This window comes from Acanthisitta chloris, unplaced genomic scaffold (genome assembly GCF_000695815.1).
Source record: "Acanthisitta chloris isolate BGI_N310 unplaced genomic scaffold, ASM69581v1 scaffold3455, whole genome shotgun sequence".
NCBI lineage: Eukaryota > Metazoa > Chordata > Aves > Passeriformes > Acanthisittidae > Acanthisitta > Acanthisitta chloris.
The window spans coordinates 48,353-70,196 of record NW_008673004.1 but is presented as its reverse complement, the minus strand read 5'-3'; the positions used below and the strand labels follow the sequence as shown (position 1 = coordinate 70,196).

Sequence of the window (21,844 nt, the reverse complement as noted above, 5' to 3'; positions counted from 1 at the left end):
CTAAGGTCTAATTTTAATTTAAATATTTTTGGTTTATGATGACAACGGCATCTATAACACAAGCAATTACCAATCCCTAAGAACATGTATTTGTTTTACTGGCATATCTTGTAAGTTAAATGTCCAAGTCCTCCTTCAAACAACAAACCAATCTTGTGTAACTTGGTCATTAGACTCCTATTGTGATTTTTATTTTCTTAATCCCCATTACAGAATTACTGAAAGATGATCCCTATTAGGCAAAAAAAAAAAGCTTTTCAGACCACACATGTGGTTAAAGGAAATGAAAATACAAAAAATAGCATATTTCTATACAGCACAAAAATGTAACTGTAGAAGAAATATTGTGCAACTTCAGGGAAAAATCTGTTTCTTTCCCTCTTTCTTTCTTTCTTCAAGATGTAATCAGATGGCCCTGACATCTAATATGATACTGATACATGGTGATAAAAATGGGGGCTAAGGATAATGGCATAGTAAGAATATAATAAAAGCTGAATTGGAATAAACTTTTTTCCAACATTTAAATAGAGGAGGATACAAAAATTAAAGCCTCAGTAACCACTGAAAACCAGTAAATTCATTCCGACGATATTTTCAGAAATCTCTTGCCTCTACTTCATATCCTGTTCTTTTCTATACTGCCGTAAGACCAAATGGACTTGGAAAGTGAACACTCCTAAGCTACATTGTACCAGTGCAGGAGGAAGAGGGTCTACAGAAAATGTTCTATCAGCTGTTAATCAGCTTTTAACATTTGGGATATTGCAGCAATTATTAGTAACATAATTAGCTACAAGTGAAGGCAGAGAGTGCCTAAGACCCCAGCTTATTGATTAATACAAGCATTAGTTCACCAATTAGGACACACAAATAAGTGTTTCCCTCAATTAGGGTCTCTTTTCAGAAGATAAGAAGACATCTATGAGCAGATAATTCATGGTATATTTTACTGGTGCCTCCAGTCAGAAAGAAACATAACAGATTTGGTTAAGGAATAAATACATCCACTTGTTTCTTTCCTTTCTATAATGCAGCTGTGCATCATGTGAATACTGCATCTGTAATTACTGCAGAACAGATGGCAAAGGTTTAGTTTAAAGTGTATACATTACCACAGCATATGCTGCCAAGTCAATTCTCAGTCTAACAAGGGACTTTTCTCTCCAGCAGTCTGGTCCAACAGTTCACACACAAAGCTCCCTATGAGATTTTTTTCTCCGCAGGGAATGAAAGATTGGATTTACAGTTTCAGCAAAATTTTTTTCCAAATTAAATATGTTAGAAGATAATAGGCCAGACTTTCTTTCCAATATCAGGGACCTGACTGGGTTTCAGCTTAAGTGCAACAAAAATCAAAGTTCCCAGTGGCTAAATGATACACTTATAATTTCAGTGCTTCTCTGCTTCTTGTGTAAATCATGACTGAATGCTTTGGTAAGGTTACTGTAGACCTGGCCACTGTTTGCAGAACATATTCCAGAATTCAGATTCCTGTCAAAATAAACACATCATCTAAAAGGTACAAAGACTATACAGCTAGTTAAAAACAAAATTTACCAGTAGTTTGTTTTCTTTGATAACACACAGTAGTTTGGTCCATTGCCCAAATCGTTTCTTTCTAAGAAGGAAGGCACAGATTTTGGCATCCTTCACCAGATCCATAGAGGCTTCCTCAGAAGGCCACTGATGTCTCATTTTCTTCCCCTTTCCATCTTCCTCCTCTTCATCGTAGGATTCATAAGAGCTGCTCATAGCATCTGAGTCATAATCTTTAAGAAAAGTGTAAAAGAGTTAGTTAAAACAATTAGCAACGAAGCCTACTAAAATAACTGAAAACCTCAAGAAGGTTCAATTTAAGGCTTTTGAAAGTCAGACATGAACAAATTACTGTTTCTGTGCTTAGTAGTATCAATACATTAAGTTAATTGAGTAAGAGATGCTGTTCCATTATGAAACTTTTAGAAGACCAATACTGATCCTTTGGGAATTTTAACTGAATGAATATATAGCTGGAATTTTAGGTAGTGTTTTATTACCTTCAAAATATTATTTGAGAGATATCTTCATTTTTTGTACCTCTTTTACACAGAAACATCTTCATCTTGCCTTAGTACAGCACATCAAGAAACAAACACTCCATATGGCAATGGTATAAGAGCACATCATGGGGCGATATCTACCTATCATAACATTTCACATAGCTTTCCAATACCTGCACTAATACAATTAACACTCAATAGACAATGCTGTTCCTTGAACTACAGAATCTGATAAAGGCATTGTGCAAAAAAATTGTTTTGTTCTGTGCTTAGCCTAAGCAGGTTAATCCTGCTCCAAGTCTGGTGATGGAATGGCAAGCTTCCATTTTAATTAAATGATCTTTCTTCAGGCCTTTCACTTTCAACATTGCAGACAGATCCAGCAGTACCCTCAACTCCCAAACTATTTTGACATTATCACAGAACCCCCTCTTCCACCATCCATGCTTATTTATTTGATTATGTGAGTATATGTATATAAAGCCCTTCAGGTAATAGCACCTGAAGGCATGGCCCTTATCCACTGGCATGTATTCCCATGGAGGAGAACTGACTGGAATACTTTGAAGAGATGACAATTCATCTAAACATTTCAAGTAGACTTTGATACACTTTTAGGCCAGAAGGTGGAAGAAAATCTCTCATTTGCTTTAGCTAGGTAATTAAGACACAGTTGAGACATAGAAAGGAGACCTGGAAGGATTGGGAAGAGGACAAACAAGAGAGTGGATTGCTGGAAAGACTGCTCTGCATCAGTTCCTCCCTGTGTGCATAGTTAGAATGGGACATACCCAGACCTTGCACCTCTGAATTAAGACTAGATATTTTGATCCAATTTCTGTTTCCACAAATGTTTTATGGTACAGTATATCTTCATTCCAAAGTTAAATGAAGCTCTGGAAGCATTTTTTTATTTATTTTTTTAAGTGATGTGCACCTAACTTGAGCTCCAGGTTTAGCTTCCTCTAAAGGGAGCCTGGTTTGTGCACACCAAAACAGTTCTGCAAATTAAACCAATGCATAGCCAGTGAGGATAACCAGAACTGGCACCAAATAATCGAAGCAGTACTTAAAACACATCATCACAACAGTAATAGAGATGCAGTTGTCAAATACTAAAAAAAGTTGAGGGGCAGTGGAATCATCAATTGCTCAGAAACTGATCTGGAAATATCTTACTCACTGGAAGTGATGTACTCAGGAGCCTTCCCAGGACTAAGTGGCACTGCCTCTTCATAATAGCCTTCAGGAAGGGAAGATGTTGGCAGTGGTGGAGGCCCATTATCTGGTGGCTAAATGAGCAAAAAAAGAAAAAGTGATTACAAACTAACAAGGTGTTAAATTGAACATGGTCAGAACACCTGTTCTGGATCAGTGCCAATGTTACCAGCCTTATAAACACTGCTCTTGTGACTATTTCTTATGTTGACTATCACTAAAGGCAAAGCTGAATTAGATGTCCCTTGAACAAAGCATGTTCTGCAGGGTAGCATCATTCAGAAGTGAAACAAGCCTAAATCTCAGGTTCCTCCTATGTTGTTAGAATTAAACAATAAGTCAAAGATGAATTTGAAGCCATAAAGTGACCTAATTATGTTTCATAACATACTGATACATTTTTAAAGGTATCATTATTGTCAAGACCTTTACCTCTACTCATGATAAGGTAGCAGAACCTTTTTGCATGTCCTTCAGCTGAGTCCTTAGGAGAGAAAAACACTGTAGGATCCTACTTGCTATTGTTAAGGATGGCAAAATCAAGGTAACAGCCACATAAAAAAAATTCTCTACAACAGCATCAAGTGGTAAAAATGCTGAAAAGTCAGAGTTCTCTGTTTAAGAACTGGAAATCTAAAGGATTATGTAGGAAAGAGATTGCCATTTTACAGTGTTAATGCTTATTTATTAGCATTTTATATCTAAAATACTTCATATTATAGCAGCAAACACCAGTTTGGTTGGACAGTCTAATAAAGTTAAATAGCCTGGGCTGGCAGAGACAAAGGACAGAAAATTTAGACCATATTTTCACAACAGATTTTTTTTCAATGGCAAATCAATTCTTAATGCACACATTAATTTTTATAATGCTGTTTCTACATAGCACAAACTGAGCTACAAACAGTGAAAAGCTTGAAACATCTCGAAACTATTACATGATAAAATAAATATGTCAAATACCAGGTCAAATTCTAAAATGCTTCTTTTCTAAATATAAACCTGTTTTAAATTTAAAACTGACCAACTGCTGGTATGTTGATATAGTAACAAAGTAAATTTAGTACTCTGTGACTTCTTCCATATGACTTTACTGTTCTATTTCCTTAACAAGTACCAAAATAACTCTATTTTACAGAACTCATTCATATTTGCCACAGGTTTTTAGTTCCATATTTTCATCTTAGAGAAAATACTGAAGACTTTTTCCAGCACCAGTGGTTTATTGAGTGATTACAAAAATTTAACTTGCAAGCAGAGTCTGATTTCTACAGTAACACTTTTTCAATATATCTTTCTCTTTTTTTTTTGTTTTCTCATGTAATGACAGAGGTGTAATGGTGTTTGTTTGCATCGGACTGATCCACTCTAAACTAAGGGAACAAACATAGATACCAAAGTAAGAAACAGGTCAGGGTGGGTTTTGCTTATGGTCAGATACAATCACTTCTGGACTGCATCTCACGTGGGCTGACCAGTCCAGCAGGCATGGAGTCTTCTTCCACATCACACAGATGAAGCTACAGTGACTGTACTCCTCTTTTGCTACAGATCTAAAGTTGCTTGGGAGGAACCTGAGCTTTAATAACATGTGGCATTAGCCGTAGTGAAATTCCTCCTGTGGGCACTTTCAGGGCTGGATTCATCTCTGCATATTTTTAAAGCTAGACATCTCCAAATCTAGTTACTTATTACACACCTACACCAGACACCTAACTCTTAACAACATCAGCAAGCTAAGTCCACCCTTAGAGTGCTCTGTAGTTAAATTCATATCCAGTAGGTTATTCCACCTTGCAGGTAAGTGCTTGTGTATTCCCAATGTGCAGGAACACAAAGAGCTAGTGGCTAAACCTGCCCTTCAATTCATCCAGCATGGGCTTCCCTTTGTGCACCAAGTAAAATCAGAAACTTTGAACATGAACTGATTCATGACTGAACACAGAAATTCTTGGTCAGACTGATATTTACACTAACATTACTTCTATAACGTATGATATAACCAACACACTCAATTACAGATGGAAATTACTATTATCTACAATGTGAATTAAAGGAGTTTTCCTCACAGATGAGTTTTACTAAAGAAACTGTCAAAGAAGCAAAGTAATGACAAAATACAACTTTTAGTGTAGTGTCCCTGTCATTTTGCTGAAAAATATCAAATTGCCAATATGCACATCATCACAAAATAAATGAGTCCTGCAGGTTTAGCTGCTGCTGTGCAACAGGCTTAAGGGAAATTAAAAAATGTTTGTTGATGTTGGAAAATTGATGGCAATTATGAATTTTGCTCTACACACATCATCTCTGTGTGGCCTGAACTACTGCACACAAGATGGGGAACTGCCCCCAAATAGTTCAGATTTTCTCCCTTCATGTAGGTGGGTAGAATCATGACCTAGTGAGTTGGGGTCACGGTTTGTTCCTGGGGGAGTGTAGATTCATACCACCCTTTCATTTGTCAGATAAATCAATATCTTGGTCTAGCCTTAAACCATTTCCCCAATCAGGTGTGTATACAACATATGAAATTCCTATAAATATTAAACCTCATTCACCTAGGAAATATCTGTCCTGAGTCAATCCAGTATTGACTTGACATCGCACTGAGGGCTACATTTTATCCAGGAACAAATAAGAGGTTCCAATAAACATCGGGGGGGGTGGGGCGAAAATCCTTGTTTTTAGACAAAATGTTATTCAGAAAGAAAGAAAAAAGGAAATGAAACACAAGTGGTGCTTGTCTGATTTCAACCCTGCTGGAGCACCAGTTACTTCATACAGCTGGGGCGGGCTGGGCTGTGCAGCCAACGTCAACACAGATGGAATCCATTGCTGAATTAACCAGGCCCTCCTCTCTGAAATGCATTTTGCAGTGCTTGCCATGACCAAGTTGAAAACAATTATAAAAAAGATACATTTTTCTTGTAAAGAAAAAACAACAGGAGAAAGAGAAACATCCAACGTTAAATATTATCTGATAAAAGTAAGGCTGCTTTAATATTGAAAAAGAAATCCAATTGACTAAATACAAAATAAAAACATCTCAATCAAATCGGTACCATAAACAACTATATCTTTTGGGAGCTATGGAATATGGAAGAGTTTGATCTCTTATGAGATATGTAATACATCCATATGTAATACATATCTTGAGATGTGTAAAAAGAATATGTGTGCATGCTGGTATTAGTTACAAATATTTATAGTGCTTTAAGTTTTTTACTATTGCTAGTTGCATTGTTTAATTCTTCCAACTTGTCAATTTTTAGTGGAAGAATTTTCATGAATTTATGAGTTATGAACTGAAACAACTCTTTATTTAATAACTTTTGAATAGTTTACCTGAAAAAATAAAAAGGCCATAAACCCCACAAAACTATTTACATATTCTATAAAAGGATTAAATCTCAAAAACCACTGGAACATGTGCAGCTTGAGTGGTATCAGAAGGAAAAACTTGGCAACCTGCAAAGAAGGCATTAGCATGAATTTCTACCTTTTTTTATGACAGGCAACAGGGAAGAAAGCTGAAGAATGCTGCCTCTCAGGACAAATAACCTTGCAATAAGAGCTTAGTTAGAAAATAAATCACCATCATATTTATCTCCTTGGAGGAAAAAGGACAAAGATGAGTGAGATACTGTTGCCCAGAATAATACTAGTAATACTAAAACAATACTGATGATGTTTGCCAGGTACTGGGTTTGAGACCAAATGAGAGATGCTTTAATTGAAAACAAGAATGGATGGGGTGATCATTACACTAGAGTTGAGATCTCTGATGACATTAAAGACTGGATTGTGCATGAGATGCCCAATTCTAATTCACAGGACGGATTGTTGAGAGAAAGAAACAAAATATCTCTAAATAATAAGCAATATTTACCTGGATGGTAAAACTCATTATCCTAATGAACACTATGAAACAGACTTCAATGGACATACTAATTTAAAGGTGTATTATGGTCTTTCCCTCCACCTGATCATCTCTGTTCCACAGACCACAAATAAACTCCTTTTCTTCTTAAGACATAAACTATTTTATTGCCTTCTTCTGTCCAAGGGTACTGATGAAGATAGACAGTGACTTCTATTTCAGGGATACTCTAACTGTATCTGCTGAGGATATGGAAAATAAATGTCAGTGTAAAGAGGCCTGAGGATATCAAATCACTTTATACCCCAGTGAAGACTTACACTCTGTAGTAAATAGAAAGAAACACCTCCCTTTAGGCAATAATTTAGGATGTGGAGATTTCCAGTGCAGAGCAGTGAGTTTAGCAGACCCTGTCAGCACACCCATGCTGCAGGCAAAGGCTGCCAGCAACTCAAGGGCCATGCTCACATGTGTGTTATTAGATCAACCACCAAATCAGATCCAGCCGGACCATGGAGCCAGCTGCTACACAACTCCTCAGTGCTGAAGGCAGCAACATGAAACTGGAAAAGTGGTCACACACTGGTGATGTATAATAAAGCTATTCAGGAGCCAGGAGGCAAATGTGGGCTGTCAAGAAGAAACTTTGACTCGTGCACATGCCATTTGCTCTGGAGCAAGCTTAGACCTGACCTCTGTACAACCCCATCTTCAGCCTGGAGGGGGAAGAGTATTCACACATTATGATGCCTAACTTCACTTGTGAAGCCCACAAAACTGGGAGCCAAATAATGTGAAGGAAGTCTAATGACTTATTTTTTCAGCTTCTGAGCACACCTGACAAAAGACAGCAAAACAGCAAGCCAGACACCAAACTCAGCTTTTTGGAATTGAGTGACCTTGTCAGTCCCACCAGGTGGGTAACAGGGCTGCATGACGGGCTGTTGGTATTGTGCTACCCAGCCACCACTGAGTGTACATGGAATTAGAGCAAACACCTCTGCAACACCAGTGCTACCAGGAAAAAGCCAAAAGGAATTGCCTGAGAAATCAACAACCAGAGGCAGACACAATGGGAAGCCCAGCAAGCACCAGACCTCCCATGAAGAGCTGAACTGGTCACCCACCAGCTCCTACTGCAGTGACTGAACAGATGAGGGCAAGGGGGAAGTGATTACTGGGTGGAAGATGAGTATAAGCACAAGTGGAGCTTTTCCTTAGGGTGTGATCCTGACAAGTGACTTGAGCAGATTTAAGGATAAGAACAGAAGGTACACACTTGACACGCTGTCCTCCAAGGAGTGGAGGTACATCTGACCCAGCATAAGAGCATGTCTGCTGACTCAGGGGTGAATGCCTAATTAAAGGAATCGCTGAAAAAGTCCTTAACATGTAAAATATAGTGAATACAAACAAATTGCTGCCTTGAAAAACACAGCCTGATGACAGGAAAGGGGCCTGAACAGACTTGTTCACATTAAAGAATGTATCAGGGTGTCCTATAGCTCCACAGTTTGATCTGAAGATTGTCTGGAGAGCATTGACACACAAACCTCACCAGGAACTGAGCTGTCACTTTGTGAAATACAACACATCTACTCAGATAACTTAACAACTGCTTTACCTAGGCAACAGGAAGGTTAAGATGGCATTGAAGAGGACCAAATGGAAACAGTAAGAAAACAACACAGTGTATTGACTTAGCAGAGAACCCAATTGCTTCTTGCATCTCCCTGATGCTACTGTCAGTCTCTGCCCAGACATAAATCGCCTCAGTTCTTGCTGTTGTCTGTAATTACATTTGAGATATTAAATAAAACCAAAAAGACTAGAATATGGAATGCACAACTGAAAGTACAGGTAGCTTGAAGGAGTAACACCCAAACTCTGTGGAAGACTGGAGTGGAAATAAACTCCAGACACATGGAAGGAACAGAAGATCTAACAAAATAATTAAAAGTGAAAGAGAATGAGCCAGAAACAAACCCAAGGAATTCTGCATTATTCCGAATTTATAATAAGAGATTATTACACAGCCAGCTGGAAGCATCACTCAGACAAAACAACAGGGTTGACTCATGTCAAGCAAAGGGTCTGGTTGTACCAAGAAAAGAAATGGGCTTTAATTAATGCTAGGGAACACTTTCATACATATTACATGAGAAAGATGAATCTGAATTTTAAGCAGCATGTGGCTCTCAGTGAGAGGTGTTTATTGTCACTGTGCTCAAAGAAGTGTCTGTATGCCCCAGCAAAAATGAAATCACCTTCCTCTTTCAGGAGTTAATAAACTCATCCAAGTACATGATATGACAGTGAGGAGAAGACAAGTTAGTAAAGTGAGAAAAGTGTAATCAACTCCATTTTCACTGGAACAATATTGTCTAGGGGCTTGAACACTGCATCAAATGGAAACGAGACTTGGTACTTATTGGCCTAAGTCCTTTTCCATATTTGTGCACAGAACATTAATGAGCATGTTTAGGAAAGCAAATACTCTGATCCTTAACTATCAACACAGGGAAGGTGTTTTTATGGACAGGTATAGCATAGAAACAAGAAATGAAAAACCTGAGGCCAGAAGTGCGAGTATATTCAGAAGAATGGTGGGTTAATATCCTACAAAATCTGTGGCATTAGTAATTTAATAGCTTTCTTATACAAAGGTCAAAGATCGTCAGTATTTAGTTAAAGAAAAGAGGGCATATAGGTTCACAAAGGTCAAAAAAAGGATTTGGTAAAGCAGTTCAATCCTACTCTAACTCATCCCGTTTAAATGTAAACTCCAATTACAGGCAGCTGAGAACAGCTCATCCTGGCAGCTGAGACGTGAGGAAAGCTTTGAAACATGGTGATGTGCGTTGCTATAAAGGTATGCTGTAAATTAACTGAGAAAGAATTTGGTTTAACAACAAATTTTCTGTGATACCAGTTGTAAATGTGAAATAAATCATCAACAATAATGCACCAATGGAAAATGGAAATAGCAACTACAGATGCGGCTAACACGAAAAGGAGTAAGTATACATTTCTTTATCCTTATTCCTTATACAATCACATACGATGGATGAAACTATTACACAATCACAGTGTGCTTAGGTGGCCAAGAATGGCATCCTGGCCTGTACCAGCAACAGTGTGGCCAACAGGACCAGGGCAGTGACTGTCCCTCTGTACTCATCACTGGTGAGGTCACATCTTGGATCTTGCATTCAGTTTTGGGCCCCTCACTACAAGAAAGACATTGAGGTGCTGAAGCGTGTCCAGGAAAGGGCAACAGAGCTGGTGAAGGGTCTGGAACACAAGTCCTATGAGGAGTGGCTGAGGGAGCTGGGAGTGTTTAGCCTGGAGGAAAGAAGTCTCAGGTGAGACCTTATCGCCCTCTACAACTACCTGAAAGGAAGCTGAAGCAAGGTAGGGGTTGGTCTCTTCTCTCAAATAACAAGCAAAAGAACAAAAGGAAACGGTCTCAAGTCATGCCAAGGTGAGGTCTAGATTGGATATTAGGAAAAATGTCTTCACCAGAAGGGCTGTCAAGCACTGAAACAGGCTGCCCAGGGAAGTGGTACAGACGCCATCCCTGGAGGCATTTAGGGATGTGTAGATGAGACACTTAGGGACATGGTTTAGTGGTAGCTTTAGGTAAAGAGTTAGACTCAGTGATCTTAAGGGTCTTTTCCACCTTAAATGGTTCTATGATTCTGTATCCAGAAAACTGCCAGTCTGGTCACTTGTGATCAAACTATGAGATTTTTGCAGCAGGTGCATGGGAGAAATACTGATATTACTCAAAATTAAACCATAGCTCAAAATGAAACTGATAAAGCCTTTCTCATACACAATGGAGTGAAATGAAACCTGAGAGGAATATGATTGTGATTACAAAGGATATCTCAGGCACAGTACCAGGGTGAAGGAAAAAAAACCTACTTAAACACAAGGATAAAGAGTGGCAGTGAACACTGGGATGGTGGAACATCCTTTCAAACTGAAATAGTGGGTTAAAGCAACTAGTAAACATATTTTGGTAAGTTTCTGAAAGGGTTAATATTTTATCATTGCCTGCAGTAAGAATGACTGCAGTGAATAATCTAAAAGGCTCCTTTACTTGTTCCTTCCTTATAGAAGAACTTGTTGAGACCTGTTCAAGCTGAAATTATAGCCAGCTCTGAATGAAATGAATATTTGTTAAATTTATTTTTGCAGCTTTTGAAACTTGTCTTCAAGGAAAGAACACAAAGACTTGTACTGTTTTAAGATCATCTTTAAAGAAAAACAGAGAATAACAGCTACTTTTCAGTGTTAGAAGAAAAACCTAGATGCAGCAAAGATTCCTAAGTGCCCACTCGGCACAAAAGCCTTGCTTTTGTTATGGCACTAGTCTTTACTGCACGCTTTGGAAGAAGCTTCAAGACTGGCAATTTTTTGGTTGCTGTGCAGACAGTGATTCAGGTAATTGGTGGTCTATCACCTCAAACATCCTTTTGATTTCCAAATGTTCCTTTTTTTCTTCTCCAAAGACACTGTCTCCTTTCAGCATTTTCTAATAAATATCTAAGACTACACCTGACAGGCAGCCAGATAAGGGGAGGCTGTCAAATCACTTCTCCACAATAGGAAACCCACTTAAATGAAGCACTCTTATAAAGCAACTGTGTATTGTGCAGGAAAGGGTCAGAGGAAGATGACCCATCCTTTTGATTCATATCTGCAGGGTTCTGGCATTTTGCTGAACACTTGTTGCAGTTAGATAATTATTAAATTGTCAATATTCCAAGAAAAACAAAACATATACTCATTTTTACTGTGAAAATCATGCAAAATAGCTAAGTGTGCTGTTTTTGTTTGATTTTGTTGGACTGCTCAGTGCAATGAAATCACCAACTGTCAGATGTAATAAGACAACCCAATGCTTGGAGGCCAGAAGTATTCTGTCACTGTCATGCTGTGGATAATTTATGCCAGTAATCCTCAGGCACATCTGAGCAGCGGGACACACCGGATATTATCCTGCTGTCTCAATGGAAAATGTACTTCAAGGCAAGTTGGTGACAGTGCAATGATGGGATCCCAGGTGTTAAACCACCAGCAGCACTTTGAAGTGTGCACAGAGCCTTGGCTCTGTTATTCCTCCAAACCCATCGTTTAGCCCTGCTTCTTGCCTGTCAAGAGCAGGGAAATGCCATAAAAGTAGCTGCTGCTGAAGAGAGGGATGAAGCAGGCTAAAGACACAAGCCCTTACAGTAAGGAGATTCAAGAGACGAGAACTGATACAACTCTATTTCAAAGCTTCCCAGCTGCTGACACTGCATCTGTGCTAGGAAGCACATCCAGAGCACCCAGGCAAGTGGAGTCTCAGTTCTACAGCAGGACTTGGCATTGCCCTTAAGCGTCACATCTTTTATCTACAGTGTTTACTTTGCTGGTCATCTAAAAGTGCTGCATGCACAGACTGAAGCAAGAGAGGATTTGTGCTCTCTATGCATGACAGAAAGTCTGCTATACCAGATGTAGCCAAGGAAATGCATACAAAAGAGAATTACTAAAAGACTGAGTGCATAGGGATTTCCTTCATTAAAGTATACCTAAGGTCTAACTTTGTCCCTCAATTTTAAGACCTGGTCCAAAGCCCACTGAGTTCAGGAAAACTCTCCAGGCTTTAATGTGTTTTCATAACTGGAGCCTTAATTTAAACTATTAACAACATGTCTCTAAATAAAATTAATTTTATGCTCTTTGTTCATGGGCTGATGAATAACAAAACTGATACAAGATTTGGCCTGAGCAATATGCAGGTCTATTTACAGATTTACAAAGGAAACCTTGAACAGCACCTGCCCACACATAATTCTTGCTCCTGGCACTACTTTAAGGAGTATTGAATTCCTTCCCACCCACACATCTTTACATAAGTAGAAGCTTAAACACCAATTCGGACTAAACATTTTTTAATGCAGAATCCCTTGAGTGACATAAAGAGAAACACTGGTGTAAATGAAACCTTAATTTTCATCATGCTCCATAACTGATGGGCTAAAAACATACATTTTAAAACAGTGCATAGTTTATTTGAAGTTATTGATTCCCACTTCCAGTAAATTCTATGCTCCAGCAGCACATTGTGTTTTCACTGAAGGCTGAGAGCACCACTAGGTATTATTTAGCAAGTGGAAAAACCTTTCTGTCCTGAATGCCTGGCAAAAAGAGGTGCCACATAGCATGACTTCCAACTTGTCATGTGAGGAAGGGCAACCTGGAGCAGAATATCCTAGTCTCTGGTGGGCCCAGGGAGTTTCTTCCACTCGACTATGAAAGCAATGTGGCTAGGAAAGGTAGTTCAGCTATTTGTGTCACTGAGCAGTACAATTATGTACAGATTTTATAGAGATTGGCATCAGCTACAATGTTTTAGGACTCCATTGGTTCAGGATAGGTTGTAAATCACCATGCAGGAGCATTAATGGAAGGGAGAATTAGATTGGCCACTGTCCCTAATGTCCTGTGTATAAAAAGAAAGATAATATGGCAGTCTCTGATTCTATCTAATAATAATGAGAGCAAAGATGCATCTAATAGAGGAAGGTTTCTAAAACCAACTAATGATCAATTCCATTATGTCACTGTGACTACAAGAGAGGTATTCAACAAATCAAACTGGGGTTTGAGCTTGTCCTAGTGTTCAAAGGACAAAAAGGTGATGGTTTTGCCCTTCCCTTCAGACTCCACCTGCTCTTTTCCAGGACAGCAGCAGTCTGACATCTTTTTCACAAATTACAGTGTGCTACCACCTTAAAATAGCACCACTCGTAACCTGTATTTGGATATTGCAAGACCATGACAGGCTTGGGACATCTGGCTCTTCTCAAAGAGGCACCAACATCAGAAAGAGAGGTGAAACTGCCTGAGAGCAGCAATAGAATTGCAGAAAAACTGGCAAAAATCAGCTTCTGACACTACGGAAAAAACGAAATGAGCTCGGTGATTTCACTGAGATGAAAGCACCCACAGCATTAAGGGCAGGTCAAAGGGAGGGCCATGCTGAAACTCCACTTTGACAGGCTCAAAATGGGAAGACCACACTGCCCACCAGCCAGCTTTAACTCTGTCAGCTTCCACAGTCATTCCCACAGTATCTCAAAGAAATATTTTGGTTACTCAAAAATCTAAACTGAACTACTGCAAAAAACAATGTTGACCTCCTGGACCTAATTCATACTTCACACCATTACACTTGCTGCAGCTGTACCAACTTTAAGGGAATTTGCACATTAGTGTATGAGAGAGGAAAAGTAGATCAGTCATCTTTAGAAAAACAACTCGAATCTTCAGAGCCAACTGAACCTACACAAATATGAAAGAACAAGGATCTCAACTGGCTTCAGTTGATGAAGGTAGTACCTGAAGTCTACATTTCAAAGGCATGTGCATTTTGCATAATTTTCCTGCCTCTCATAAACCTTTTCCCTTGTAATTTATGCTGTATGCCTCTCAAATTTAAGAAAAATAATCAGTTTCTGGCACTGTTAACCATGAAATGGATTTTCCAAGTTTCGCTGCATATTAATAAGACCACTTTTGCATCCATTAATTCTATGCATAGTTATTTTACAGCATCCCTTTTAGGTGAATTTTGCTACAGTATATGTACTAATTCTGGATATTAATATTTCATTCCCTTCCTATATTGACTCATTGCATTATGCAGAATTAAAATTGAGAAAAAAACCACCTTGTTCAGGTCACAAAACAAAAGCTTAGGGAGAAACTATGATTAAGTTATTACACATAATACATGTGTATTGTTTTCTTTATCAGTATTGGGCCTAAGACTGTGTTCATCTTTCAACAGGCTAAACTATGATTTGCTTAGGCTTCTCTAAAATAAATGTTGAAAATGTTTTCTTCATCATATCTACTGTAAAGTCAGTAAGAGAAAAGCATTAAAACTTGTTTATAATCTATTCTGTAACTAGACAGCTGCTCCCAACTGGAGGACTGAATTACAGATCTCAATCAGTATCTTTGCTATAAACATCTCCAAGAACATGTGCATCTACTAGTTCTGCAGGGAATTTCCTACCCAGAGATTGGGCAGGAAGGGCACCAAAGACTTTACTGAAAAACAAGGAATTATTTTTCCTCTCTTTTAAAACTCTTCTTCATTTTTCAGCTATCAAGTGGGAGTCTTCTCATGAGGTTTGCTCAATAAAAATGTAAGAAACTGCCTGGATCTGTGGGCTTGGCCAGGCCAACCTCCAACACAAGATGGGTCAATCTTTAAGGTTAAGATTACACTGCTCAGGCTTTTGTCACTTGAATTTTGAAAATCTCCATAGACTGTAATTCCACAGCCTTTGCAGGTGACCAACGGGGAATGTTTTGCCTTCTGTTCTGCAAGGTTGAACTGAATTCCCTCAGTCAAAGGAGAGATGAGAAGAATCATCATTTCCCTGGACCTGCAGGGTCCTTCCCCTTGTAACCATTTCTGTTAGCACTTACCACGAATATATTCTCTCCTGTAAATATTTATATAATTAAATTTAACACTCACCAGCCACTGCTGAGGTATTTCTGGCAGAGGCATTTGAGGAGGTGCTGGCAAACTGTTGGCAACTTCTTGCTTCTGTACATGTTCTTTTACTTCTAAACCTGTGGAAGAGTAAGAAACATCACTTACCACTTTGATAGATACAAATGGGACATTTTTCCACACATGCACACCAAGTCTGACTGTCCCACACTGAAATCTGGCACACATTGCTGATCACAGCCCACCTCCCCAGCTTGGTTACTGAGGCAGGCCTGGAGGAATGCTGGGAATTCAGGAATTTAATCAAGCAGAGCAAATACATACTTACTCTATATGATAATGACATATATGCTGTTTGGATCAACAAATACCAGACATAGAAAAAAATGACAGGAAATCATTCTGAACTGCCTATTCATCACAAACTGAAAGACTTTGATAAAATTCAAACACATTGCCAGGCATCTATCATACAGATAAAACCATTTATTAGGGGAAGATACCACACTTGCAAACATCCCAATGGCACCAAATAGTGAGTAAAACATAAGTCAGCCTGTGGGCAGTGTGTGACTGGCTGCCTTTCATCAGCAGAGACCAACAACAGTTGTTCCCACGGCACATCATGCAGAAATGAGCCCAAGCCCATCTTTCGTGCCAAAAGAGTAGGAAAGAGGGTAGAAGAGTCCCTGCCTGCTTTCCTGGAAGCAACAGTGACAGCTAAGTGACCCAGCCCACAGTGCCAATGTTCCTCGTGCTCTCTGCTGCCACCACCATCTCTGATCACAGAGCTGTGTGTGAATTTCCCCAGGTCCTAAGAGATGCAGGATGCTGTGACACCCCACCCTGCAGCACTGCTCGGGGGACATTGCCCTAACCAATTAACAATTAACCATTAACAGAACTGCACACTGAGCATGTTTTCCTGCCACTTCTTTCTTCCTCTTTTGTGGTTTTTTTTTTTAAATAATCCAATAGTTTTCCAGGTGAATTTGAAAAGGAAAAAGGAGCTGAATGCAAAAGTTGCTTCAAGGATCCTTTGTATCACTGTTGCGTCTCACAGGGGAAATGTGGAGCAACCCACTTGTTCTGAGTTTTTGGCACAATAATTTAAATCACAGTTGCATCCACTTCATAGGAACATGATATCGTTTATTTTTCTAAATATCAAAGGGAGATTAGGGTGCATCTCCTCAATGTTCTGGCAAAAATTCAGTCAATGGATTGCACCCAGATTAACCCTAGACTGAATTTAGTTGAGCTTTTAAAATATATATCTACATAGTCAATTGGATGTCTTTTGGTCAAGATCACGTAATTCTCAAAAATGTAATCAATGATCACAGAATATTCAGAGTTGGAAGGGATCCATGAGGATCATTGAGTCCAACTCTTGGCTCTGCACAAGACATCCCTGACAATCACACCCTGTGCCTGAGAGCATTGTCCAAATGCTTTTTGAGCTCTGTCAGGCTTGGGGCTGTGACCACTGTCCTGGGGAGCTGTTCAGTGCCCAACCACCCTCTGGGTGAAGAACCTTTTCCTAATATCTAACCTAAACCTCCCCTGGCACAACTTCATGCTTTTCCCTGTATACAGGAATGAGGTCTCCCCTCAATCTCCTCTTCTCCAGGCTGAACAGACCAAGTGTCCTCAGCAGCTCCTCATATGGCTTCCCCTCTAAGTCCTTCACCATCTTCATTGCCTCCTTTGCATGTGCTCTAATAGCTTTGCATCTTTCTTGCAATGTGATGCCCAGAACTGCACATAATATTCAAGGTGAGGCCACACCAGCACAGAGTAAAGCAGGAGAATCACCTCCCTCAACCAGTTGGCAACACCTTGTGTGATGCACCTCAGGGCACAGTTGGCTCTCCTGGCTGCCATAATACTTGTCATTATACCCTAGTCCCACTGGCAGTGAAGTCATGGATTGAAAAGCAATACTGATAAATTAAACTGATTCTAAAGGCTACAGATTCTTCTTTCTTCCTACAAATCAAGAAGGGTATTAGACTTGGGAAACATTCCCTTTTTTTTTATTTTAGCATGACTTTCCCTTGCTCCCCCTTATGTAGAATGAATTCATATTCTGACTGCCATCCATGTCCAAGTCTCCCATACTTGCTGTAACAATCAGAAGTCGAATATGAAGGTTTTTTTACTGAAAAAGACTCCAGACTATTCCAAGTGAATACTATTGACTCTGTAAAACTAGTTTTACCCCAATTTAACCTATGGGTGTTTAAGCAAGAGCCCGCTCTAACGTTTAATTTCTTCTACCAATTTACTCAGCAAAGGGAGCACTATAGGTTTAGGGCATCAGGTCCTTTTAAGGAAAACAGGCAATGTTGACAGTCATTAAATGACTAAATCCAGCAACAGTTCGTACTCCAAAATAAACTCCTTCGGTCTTTGTTTTTTAGAAGAAAGTCTCAGATTTAGAAGGAAACGCCAAGTGTTTTCTTCAGACCTACAATCCATTGGTCATGCCAAGGCTCAGAAAGGAAAATAGTTTATTGTTTTGCCAGCTATTCAGAGTAACCAATGGTTTAGATGCAGGGCAGATTGAGGCCAGGCAGCTATGACCTGAAGAACACATCTGCCTGGCCCAGTTCTCTCTGCTTGATAGATATTAAATGAAGAAAACAGAGTGTATTTGGGGGAGATGGAACAAAACAAGGCAAAGGTTTCTAAAGAATTCCCCAAGTACGAACTTAGTTTGAAGTGTTTTATTAAATCCCAACAAGCCCATTACAATAATTTCCACACCTTTACAAAGAAAAACATAATTGTCCATGTCCAAATGTTCTAAAGAAGGCAGCCAGTTCTCAGTTCCCAGTTCCCCAGATACTTGATTACCCTTCCCCATTGATCTTACATGGTTTTCTCCAGCAATCAAAAAATCCCGTTGTATTCACCCAGTTGATTTTTGCAAATGCAACTAAAGAGTCTGAACTCAGCATAGTCTTCAAGCCTCTTAAACCGTGCCAGCAACCCAAGAGCTCTCGTGGAGTTGTGTGGGTGGAGTAAAACAACATTTTGAAAAACAGACTCCAAGTGATAGTTCAGCTTAGTTACAGAGTACTGCGGGTTTATTGCTTTTAATTTTAATGAAGAGATGAATAGTTTCAAAGGGAAGGGAGTACTGAATGTTATAACTGACAAAAAAAGCATCAGGGTCAGCTCCAGTAAAGTACATGACTCCCTGGGTAGTTTCACACACACTCAAAGCCAGGACAGGATGGCAGAGCTCCCAAGGAGGGAGAGGGAGCTCCTCTCTTTTCCTGCCTTGTTCCTGTCCCTGCACCAACCTCTCCTTTGAGCCAGCGTAAGTATGTGTGGCCTCAGATTGAACCAGACCAGGGAAGTGACACTGGTTAGGACTAAACCATCAAAAAAAAGCAAATAATGTTTGTGTTAGCAGAAAGGAAGATGCAATACTTGAGTAGCCTGGGGAGAGAAACAGGATGCTTTTTTAGAGGCCATGCTGGCTTAAAATCTATTTAAACTGCAATTCTATAAACTAGAGTTTATAGACATATAAAGCATAGTCCTATGATCTCTTGTTTAACTGAACTATGGGATTTCCTTAACTCTAGTTTGAACTAGAGCATATCTTTTAGCAAAAAATTCCATCTTGATAAGATGCCAGCAATGGCATGCAGAATTTGCATTAGTTCATAGTTTCAATGCTCAAAACATATGCTTTATTTCCACTTTGAAATAAATATTCAGGCATTGAACTTACTGTTGTGTAAGTCTAAGAGCTCATTCTCAGTCACGCCTTTTCTACATCAAGATATAACAACTCATTTTGGATAACTCGAGGGCATATTTCTGGATTCTTTAATCACTTTTACAGCTTTCTCTGAAATGTCTAAATTTTATCTCCTTGAATGTAGGCACTAGAAGTGGGTAAAACGTTCCAGTAACAACTGCACTGAGCTAAGCTCTACCACTTAATACATGGATCTTGTATGGATCTTGCTAATGGATGGATTCGGTAACTGGGTGTACTGGATCTTGTTACAGATCCTGTAACAGGCTTTAAAACCTATTACCATTGTAAGTACTGAATAGTAGAAAGTCATGGTCCTGTGATCTTTTTATCTGTCACCTAGGAAGGTGCCCTGCTACAGAGAAATTGATATTCATACAGTTAAAACCTCTCACCCTCAAGGTGGAGGGTGATGATTGAACTATGTACTGGGAGCAGATCTTTGCCTGTTCAAGCTCTCACATCATGCCTAGGAATTGATGGAGGAGCCAAGGAGACAAACCCATGCCAAGGATCTCTCCATAATTTAACAGCATAAATAACTAAGTTCTAGAAGTTCAGAAACATACCCAGCACTGTGAGGTGTAGGGATTTTTGTCCTGAAACACTATCCACAATCCCAAAAGAAAGGATATGACAACCCTCCGTATGTTTTCAAAGCTGGCAATAGAATGTCATCTGACTTCTTGAGAAAGTCAAATGTTTTTCTTAATAAATCTAGTTGAAAATAATACAAGAACACGCAGTGTCAGATCAACATTCTTGAGGTTATTTTGAACTCCAGTAAATTACAGCTGTTTCTAAACATATCAAATTGCAGGTTCTCACCTACAGATTTTGGTTTTGGAGAGTTTGGTATGTTTTGATCTGCTTTTGGAGCACGAAGACTCCTCCACAATATAAGAAACAGGTATCTGCCTCTTTCAGTAGTTAAGTTAAAATAGCAATGGGTATTTAAGAATGTCAAAATGGAAAGAAGGATAATCATTACTTTCAAGTTGATCTCCTTGGACTTGAATCCTGTGGCAAATATTATTTCTTTACTGAAAGGGGGGGAAACACTGCATCAAATAAGACCATGGTTTTTTAGCACTGGAGAAGAAACAAACCATGAGAAATATGGCTGCCTACAATGTAGCAATTTTCTTCAAAAAACTCTGCTGTTTTTCCAAAATCTAAACCCTGAGGGTTCATGCTGACGGTATTTCTGTCAAATGTAGAAGAGACAGAGGTCTTATAGCCCAGATGTCGCTTCATACAGAGAGGTGCTGTAAAAAATACGAGTGCTGTTAGAAAAAAGAGTGAGGAATGTTCTTCATGCAGTCTCTGTGGAAAGGATGCTGTACACAGTGAATCACTTACAACGCACTCAGTTCCATAGTCTTGATGGAGACACAAGTGGCTGCGCAATTAAAATGGTTTTAGATAGGTTGAAAAAGAGAAAGGGACTCTAACTGCAAAATGCAAACCAAACACATTGACAGCCATTTCCTGTCTCTGGCTTGGCACACCTGGATCAGCCATGCTCCAGCTCCACTTCAGTATCAGGACTTTTGATGGATTTGGGTCATTTGAACCAGATGAAATAGTGCTGTGGCCAGCACTCCCTGATGCAGTGTAAGTTTTCCATCAAAACTCACAAATAGCCTTACTACCACAAATCAAATGAAGTAACCACTCTACCAGCATTTTATATAGGATGTAATTTTGTGGCTGGATTCACCCATGTGCACCCAAGATACTTCTACTGACCCTTTTGCTCTATTTTACTGCTGAACATGAAGGAAAGCATTCAGGAAAGTTACACTCTGGCTTCACCCTGTCTTTTTGTCTTGCTTCAATTTAGGGGTTGTCTCTAGCTCTTAAAGATATTTCACTGAGCATGGACTTATTCTGTGTGTTCTGCAGGCGAGAAAACACACCCCAACACTGACCTTTTGATGACTGTATCCTCAGGAGAATGTTAGTTATTACTGCCTTCTTCTCCCTGACAGTGGAAGTTAGATATTCGTGGTCCAGAAGTTCAAGAAACAGGCGCAGCTCAACTATTAACTCTTCCATGGCTGAAAGACAAAAAAACTGAATTACTTTTTCTAAATAGTCCCATTAGAAAAAAGACAGAGTTAATTCTCACTTATCCACATTCATAGTTATTTTCTAGCATTTCTTAAAAATGTATGATCCTCCCTGCTGGAAACATACTTTAACATTATTAAACATCAGTAGAACCAACAGAATAGTCCATGAGTGAGCACTACTGGCATTTATACTGGTTATGTCAAAACTGACAGACATATCTCTTCACACACCACACAATGCAGCCAGAACTAATCAAATGTTATGTGCAGGAATGGTGGCCATGAGCCTTTCTACAAGTGCTGCTCTGGTTC

The 21,844-nt window shown here is 39.2% G+C and overlaps 1 protein-coding gene across 2 annotated transcripts in view; it reads right to left on the bottom strand.

Moving 5' to 3' along the window:
* The window catches only part of AFAP1 (actin filament associated protein 1), a 58,505-nt gene extending 36,985 nt beyond the window's left edge, over positions 1-21,520 (bottom strand). For both annotated transcript variants that reach the window (XM_009074726.1, XM_009074727.1), the window contains exons 1-4: positions 21,389-21,520; positions 15,695-15,792; positions 3,226-3,334; positions 1,561-1,772 (exon numbers count right to left, since the gene is read on the bottom strand). In XM_009074726.1, coding sequence (XP_009072974.1) covers positions 1,561-1,772; positions 3,226-3,334; positions 15,695-15,792; positions 21,389-21,515 — 546 coding nt within the window. In that variant the 5' untranslated portion in view covers positions 21,516-21,520. The remainder of the gene's footprint in view (positions 1-1,560; positions 1,773-3,225; positions 3,335-15,694; positions 15,793-21,388) is intronic.
* Positions 21,521-21,844: the final 324 nt, after the last annotated feature.